Source organism: Parus major, chromosome 12 (genome assembly GCF_001522545.3).
Source record: "Parus major isolate Abel chromosome 12, Parus_major1.1, whole genome shotgun sequence".
In the NCBI taxonomy this organism is placed as follows: domain Eukaryota; kingdom Metazoa; phylum Chordata; class Aves; order Passeriformes; family Paridae; genus Parus; species Parus major.
The window spans coordinates 4738568-4746080 of NC_031781.1; the positions used below are offsets into that span (position 1 = coordinate 4738568).

At 61.8% G+C, this 7513-nt stretch overlaps 1 protein-coding gene across 2 annotated transcripts in view; it reads left to right on the top strand.

Moving 5' to 3' along the window:
* CACNA2D2 (calcium voltage-gated channel auxiliary subunit alpha2delta 2) overlaps nt 1-7327 on the top strand; it is a 209672-nt gene extending 202345 nt beyond the window's left edge. For both annotated transcript variants that reach the window (XM_015641326.2, XM_019008136.1), the window contains 16 exons: nt 387-447; nt 2774-2871; nt 3042-3132; nt 3264-3326; nt 3430-3533; nt 3619-3717; nt 3808-3902; nt 4134-4181; nt 4544-4615; nt 4777-4929; nt 5047-5099; nt 5205-5260; nt 5347-5470; nt 5957-6066; nt 6276-6364; nt 6956-7327. In XM_015641326.2, the coding sequence (XP_015496812.1) occupies nt 387-447; nt 2774-2871; nt 3042-3132; nt 3264-3326; nt 3430-3533; nt 3619-3717; nt 3808-3902; nt 4134-4181; nt 4544-4615; nt 4777-4929; nt 5047-5099; nt 5205-5260; nt 5347-5470; nt 5957-6066; nt 6276-6364; nt 6956-7084 (1445 nt within the window). In that variant the 3' untranslated portion in view covers nt 7085-7327. The remainder of the gene's footprint in view (nt 1-386; nt 448-2773; nt 2872-3041; nt 3133-3263; nt 3327-3429; nt 3534-3618; nt 3718-3807; nt 3903-4133; nt 4182-4543; nt 4616-4776; nt 4930-5046; nt 5100-5204; nt 5261-5346; nt 5471-5956; nt 6067-6275; nt 6365-6955) is intronic.
* Nucleotides 7328-7513: the final 186 nt, after the last annotated feature.

A 7513-nucleotide genomic window follows, 5' to 3' on the forward strand; every position in this document is an offset into this window, starting at 1 on the left:
CCCGCCCTCCCGAACATGCATATATATATATACATGTGCGCACATATATATATGTGTGTGTGTCTGTGTGTCCCTGCGTACCGGCCGCGCGTACGCACCCGCGCGCCTTCAGCCGCGACCGAGCAAATTCGAGCCGAGATGGGCAAACCTCTCCTGATTTGGCTCTAACCTTCCTTTCCGTGCGGTGCCAGCAACAGCAGAACGGCCTTTTCTTTCCTCTCTTGTTACCAAGAGCAGCAAATGCCTCTTTCTATTTTTTTTTCCTCTTTTTTTTTTTGTTCCCTCCCCTTTCTCTCTCTCTCTCTCTCTCTCTCTCTGTCCGTCTCTCTCCCTCCTGGCCCCCGGCGCCCCGCTCCCCGCCGGATAACCTTCCCTTTCTGTTGCAGATTTTGAATACCTGCTGCCCAACAGCTTTGAGTCGGAGGGACATGTGTTCATTGCTCCCAGGTAGCTTTGCGTGTGCGCTTGCCGAGGTGTGCATCCGCCCCGGCCCCGCTGCCGACCCCACCATCGCCCCCATCCTCATCGTGCCTTGTCCCCGCTCCCCGTGCCCTGTGGCTGTGTGTGTCGTGTGCCCGCTCGGCCGCGGGGCTGCCGCCGGGACCCCGGCCCCGCTGCGCCACCCGGTTACATCCAGCACGGTATATATGCACCCGGTGCAGCCCGAACTCTGCGCGTGCATATATAGGTATAGTTTCTGAAAATCCCTGCCGAGCGAGGGGCCGCCGGCGGCATCATACAGTCGTGCTGGCTGCGGGGGGGGGGGGGAGGGAGAACGAAGGGGAGGTTTTGGCTCAAATTTGGGATGCTCAGAGGTTTTGGGGATATGAGGACGGACAGATATGTCCCCTCCCCTGGGCCATGGCACCCAGGCTTGTCACCTAGCAGGGATGAAGGGCCGTCCTTCAGTGGGGTGTTCGGGGAGCCCCATGGCTCTGCCAGCACCCTGCCCTTCTCACTACTACAGTGCAATCTCTGCCCAGCCCTAATTAACATCACCAGCTAATCACCTATCTTATAGGTCGTTATAGCAGCTAAACGTCCTGTTAGGGGATGTTTTGCCAGTGCGGCTTTTGGGGACCGCAGTGGGTTGAGGTTCAGCACGGCCACCTGCGAGTACCCCCCACCTTCCCAGCCCACAGCATCACTCACACTATGGGTAAACCAGCCCCGAATGGACAGTCACTGTGCAGCCCGGCCTTTTTGGGGAGCTGAGTCCCCAGGCCCTCTGCTGGGCAGTGGGGGTGAAGTCCAGGACACGTGGGAGCCAAAGCAGAGCGTGAATGAGAAACAGGAAAACTGCTACTGAAAATTGGCCTGTAAGCACACCTGGAGGATGGATAGGGAGGGGATGCCCGAGCCCAAGGCCCCAGGGAGGGGTCTGCACCCACTGCGCTGCTCGGGCTGCAGTGATGGGCTCAGTGTCCGGGCTGGGGCTCTGCAGACCGTGCAGCTGCAGAGAACAGCGGGCTCTGGAAGTCAGGGTGAGCCCTTTGCTGTGCCCAGAGCAGCTCCATGAGCACCCTGGCTCCGGTGGGTGCTGCCCGGCGTGGGCAGGGGCAGGCAGGGGCCGTGTGCCGGGGTGTGCCCGGCACCCAGGGCGACTGTATGATCTGCTGCTGGTGCTGCCGCGCCCATGGGCCGCTGGAGATTTTCAGAAACCGTATATCCCCCGTCCCCCGTGGGTGTGTGAGTACCTGTATCTGTGCGTGTCGGTGGAGATATTTAGGTGGCTGTTCCCCCCCGAACAGGGGTTGAGGGGCCGGGCTGAGTTGGGCAGAGTGCCTCACCTTTTTCAGCTGCCCTTTGGGCATGCTCCCTGCCACCCTTTGCTGCAAGGTTTGTCCTCTTAATGAGGTGTTTTTGGCAGAGTCAGGAGCTTGGCGGAGGGGTTGTGAGTGGGGGAGCCCTGAGCACCCTGACACTGTTCACAGCCACACTGCTGAGGGTGGGAGGCTCTTGGCACACTGGGGTGGCACTAACTGTGCCACCCAGTCAGAATCTTGTGGTGACCAGCAGGCTACAGCTGTCCCTGGCATTGGTGGAGGTGGGACTCTGCGCTCAGGGTGTTCCAGACTGAAGCAGGGACATGGCACCCACTGTACTGCCTGTCCCAGGAGTGTCTCAGGGCCAGTGATGCCCGTGGGCGAGCACCCATCTCCACCAGCTGGGGCTCAGCCAGCGCCCAACCGTCTGTGCAAAGGGCACAGGTGCAGCCTTGAGTGCCTGCCTGGTGCTGCCAGTGCAGCTGTGGAGAATCCCAAGGCAAATCCCTGCTGGCACCCACAAAGGAGCCCCCAATCCCTGGGGTGCCACAGGGGCAGGGCAGGCTGGGCATAGCAGTGCACACCTGGCCCCACAGGTAAGTACGGTGTCAGAGGCACCCAGTCCCACCAGTAGCCCCACCAGTATGGGGAGAGATGGACTCGGTGTTGTGCCATTCTGGGCAAACCAGGATCCATCAAACCTTGCTCTGGCAGAGGTGATGGCACCTCAGTGCCTGTGGCAGTGACAGGCCCGGTGACTGGTGTGACGCTTCTCGGGTGGCACTGCAGGCAGCAGGGGCTGGGTACTGGGCAGTCTGCAGAGATGCCCACAGCCAGCTCCCCTGGTGGGGTGACACTCCCAGGAGAGATGGCACGTCACCACCATTGTGTCCCTGTCAAGCCTGGGTGCTGGCAGCACAGCCAGCCCCACCCCGCCGTCCCCGGGGGAGAACTGACCTTACCTTTTCCATCCCCACGAACGACAAACCTTGTCCCCCAAACCCCAGAGAGTATTGCAAAGACCTCGACTTGTCGGATAACAACACCGAATTCCTGGAAAACTTTATTGCCCTCATGGAAAAGGTGACCCCAGACTCCAAGCAGTGTGAGTAGCTGGGATGGCTGGTGGGGGGGCTGCCGGGGGGCTGGGGGTGGACGGGGATTCAGGGGGAGATGGAGCAGGGGATAAACTGCTGGGGTTGGGGTTCTGGGCAGGGCATATGGGTGGCCCTCATGGAGTCAGCTCTCACCTCTTCCTCCTCTCCAACTCCCAAGGTGACAACTTCCTTCTGCACAACCTGATCCTGGACACGGGTATCACACAGCAGCTGGTGGAGCAAGTCTGGAAGGACCAGGACCTCAACACGTAGGTGGAAGGGAGATGGCCTAGGGTGGGCAGCACTGTCTTAGGACAGATGAGGACTGGGGTGGGTTGTGGATGTGGGGGCAGAGCAAAACCCCATTGATAGCCGGCATACCTGGCCCCTCTCCTTGCAGGTACAGCCTCTTGGCTGTCTTTGCAGCCACCGACGGGGGCATCACCCGTGTCTTCCCTAACAAGTGAGTGTCTACCTTGCACAGTGATGTGTCTGCTCCTGCTGGGCCATCTCTGGTGGGACCAGAGATGACAGTGACAGTCATGGCTGTGGCTTCTCCCTGCCAGGGCCGCAGATGATTGGGAGGAGGAGCCGGAGCCCTTCAACGCCAGCTTCTACCGGAGGAGCCTGGACAACAAGGGCTACATCTTCAAGCCACCCTACCGGGATGGTGGGTGCCAGCTCAGGGCAAAAGGGTGTGACCCAGGCTGCCGCTGGCTCCACGTGTCCCCTGATGTCACCCCTGCCTTCCACAGCTGGCTACCGGGGGCTGGACCTGGAGAACAACACCATCGGGATCCTGGTGAGCACCGCCGTGGAGCTCAGCATCGGGGGCAAGACTCTGAAGCCTGCAGGTAGGCAGGGAGCTGGCTGCCCTGGTGCCAGGCTGGGGGGTACCTGCAATCCCCCAGGCTACAGCTCACCCCATCTCCCCACTGCCCCAGTGGTGGGGGTGAAGCTGGACCTGGAGGCCTGGGCTGAGAAGTTTAAAGTGCTGGCGAGCAACCGGACGGACCGTGACCAGCTGGGCACCCGCCGGGTACGTCCTGGGGGCTGGCACAGCCAGGGAACAGGGGTGGAGACAGGACAGGGAGGGAGCTCTGCTTGCTGAGGGGGCACTGCTGGGGCATGGTGCCCATAGTCACAACAGGCTTGTTCCTCAGCCTCTGGAGGGTCATCCTCCCTGCATGTCCCCTTCTGGCTGGGAGGACAGCTCTAGGGGGATGGCCATCCAGCTAACCTGTCCTTCTGCCCTGCTTTTGGTTGACAGTGTGACCCTTCAAGCAGCTGTGAGATGGACTGTGAGGCCAACAACAAGGTGGGTGGTGGGCAGGGGTGGGGGCATATGGAATGAGAGATGCATGTCCCCTGCTTACCCCACCTGTGCACCCATTCTGTCCCCTGCTGCTACCCAAGCTCAGCCAGACTCAGCCTGCCTTGCAGGGGTGAATGCCTGGGGGTTGCCCCCATGGACCCCCTGAAAGGACTGTTCAGCTCCCAGGGTGGGTGGTGTCTCCTGCTCCCTGCACCCAGCACGGGTGTTTCTGGCACTGAGACGCTTCTGAGGCTTGGGGACACAGTGCTGGCCCCCTGGCCTGACAGCCTGCCACCCCCCACCCTGCTGGTCCTGCCTTGCCCTGGCCATGGCCAGAGTTGGATGACGCTGCCCTCCTTCCCCAGGACCTCATCTGTGTCCTCATCGATGATGGGGGCTTCCTGGTGCTCTCCAACCAGGAGGACCATTGGTACCAGGTGAGCAGTGCCCACAGCTCTCGTGGGCGTGGGATGCCAGCGAGGAGCTGAGACCCTTGATCTCGTGTCATGGGTGGTGTGACACAGCCCCACTTGAGTCCCCTCAAGGGAGTCCCGTGTCAAGGTGGCATTTGGGTGCAGATTCAGTGTCCCCATTTCAGGTGGGCAAGTTCTTCAGCGAAGTGGATGCCAACCTGATGTCTGCCCTCTACAACAACTCCTTCTACGCTCGCAAGGAGTCCTACGACTTCCAGTCCGTCTGTGCCCCCGAGGCCCCCAGCAACACGGGCGCAGCACCCCGTGGCGTCTTCGTGGTGAGCACCCACGGGGATGGTACATTCCAGGTGGTCTGGGAGCTCAGGGACCCGTGAGCGTGTCCCCAGCACCCCTCATGGGGACCTGCTGGCTCACTGCCCCCTCTTTGCCCACAGCCCACTGTGGCCGATCTCCTGAGCCTCGCCTGGTGGACTTCGGCTGCAGCCTGGTGAGTCCTGCTGTGTCCCCTCCCTGGGGCCATTCCCACTGAGGAGTGACACTGGGTTGTCCTTGGGACTGGGACACCTGAGGTGGCCACGCTTTGCTTCCCCAGGTCCCTGTTCCAGCAGTTCCTGTACAGCCTCACCTACAGCAGCTGGTTCCAGACGGGTCAGTCCCTGGGGAGCTTTGAGCTGGGGGTGGGCAGGGGCTGGGGGGGTTGGTGGCCTTTGGCCCACAGTGCTGTGCTGGCACAGAGGAGGTGGTGGGGGACGGCATGGAGGCCAGGGAGACGAGCTGCATCATGAAGCAGACCCAGTATTACTTCAGCACCGTCAACGCCACCTACAACGCCATCATCGACTGCGGCAACTGCTCCAGGTGGGTCCATCCCCACTGTCCCACCCCTGGCAGGGCTGGGGACACCCCCAAGGCTGCCTTTGCCAAGATCCTAGTGCAGCAGCCTGTGTGGGGGCAATAGGAGATGCTGTGCCACATTTAGGGGGGGATACCAGGAGGGGGTGACAGAGAGGAACAGCAGTGTCCCCACGAGCTGTGGCTGATGGTGTCCCCGGGGATCCTCTGCGTGGAGCCAAGCTCTGGAATCCCATCTGTGCTGAGTCCCTGGGCAGCCCCTCAGCATGGGAATGGGGAGGGAAACCAGGGCAGGGAATGGGAATAGGGATGAGGTTGGGGACAAGGGTGGGAATATGGACAGGCATGAGGTTAGGGATAGGGATGAAGTTGGGGACAGGGATGGTGAGGAGGACAGGGACAGTCATGACAGCCTGCAGGGCTGGCAGTGGCGGCTGGGGGAGGGATTGGAGCACAGGGTAAGTGGGGTCCCACTGCCTTCGCACCCCCCAGGCTCTTCCATGCACAGAGACTGGCCAACACCAACCTGCTCTTCGTGGTGGCTGACAAGCCCATCTGCAGTCAGTGTGAGTCTGTCAAGCTGCTGCAGGCAGAGGTAAGAGGTATCCTTTGATGACTCAGCTGCATCCCACTGGGATGTGGTGGCAGTGGGGTGGAGGGACACACGGGGTCTGTGGGACACACAGGAGGCAAAGATGTGGAGTTGTGGAGTTTGGCAGGGGTGGAAAAAGCTGGCCTGTGGCCAAAGGGGCTGGGGGTGTTCTACAAGCCTCCACTGCCCTGTTCCTGGTGGTTTCCTTGACCTGCAAAGCCCCCCCGAGGGACCCCAACCAGTGTGAGCTGGTGGACAGGCCCCGCTACCGGAAAGGCCCCCACATCTGCTTCGACTACAATGCAACAGTACGTGGGGTGCAGGGGGAGCAGGGGGCAGCAGAGCTGGGGTTGGCCCCTGGGAAGGGATGGGGACACTGGGTATCCCCTGGTGGGGGAGCAGAGCCATTGTGGGATCCCCTATGGGGTGTTCCTCTGGGGGAGATTTGGGCAGTGGGTTCCCCCTGGGCAGTGGAGCAGAGCTGAGAGGTTCAACCCTGAGTTGGGGATGGAAAGGTGAGTGTCCCCCCTTGGGGGGAGCAGAGCCATGAGGAGATCCCTGGGGGTGCAGTGCTGTGGGGGGACCCCTCTGATGGGGGTTTGGAGCCCGGGGAGAATAGAGAGGAGGATGCAAGAGCCCTGGTGTATTCCTTGGGGAGATCACAGCTATGAGGGGTCCCTAGGACCCCCACTGGAGTCCCCTCCTGGGGGGAAGGGCAGAGCCAGGGGGGTCCCGGGGAGAGCAGCACCAGGGGTCGTTCCCGGGGGCTGTGCTGTAGGGCAGGAGGCTCTCAGGGCTGCAGGGAGGCAGCAGGAGCCCCTACCAGCGCAGTGGGTGCCCCTGGGGTGCCAAGGCACTGCTGGGGGTGCCCCACGGCCCCTCTCTCTTCACCCACTCAGGAAGATACCTCAGACTGCGGCCGAGGGGCTTCCTTCTCCCCCTCCCTGGGGGTCCTGCTCTCGCTGCAGCTGCTGCTTCTCTACTCCAGCACCAGCCGGCACCCACTGCCCCCGGCCGCCTGCCTTTAGCCCCCTGGCCGTCCCCGCCAGCTCTCTTTTCTTTCAACTTCCATCTCCATGTCCCTCCCCGGCCCGGTGGAGCGGGAGCGACGTCCCCTCCGCCGCCTCGGGGACCCCCACGGTGCCGCCCCGCTCTCCCCGCCGGCCGCAGCCAAAGAAGAGTCGGGGTGCGGGCAGGGGCTCCCCGGCAGAGCGGGGACCGGGACGGGGCCCCGACGTCGCACCCTCCCGGCCACTCGGACTTGGAAAAGTGGCGTCGGTGTCCTCCGCCCGCGACCCCTTCCATTCACCTCGCCTATTTTTTTAGCCTGAAGATTTTAAAGCAGATCTTTCTACATCGAGTTTCCAACATTTTCACCTGGAGACCGGCGGGGATTATTGTCAGCAACGAGGACACATGGGGAAGAAAAAAAAAAAAAAAGTTAAAAAAAAAAAATG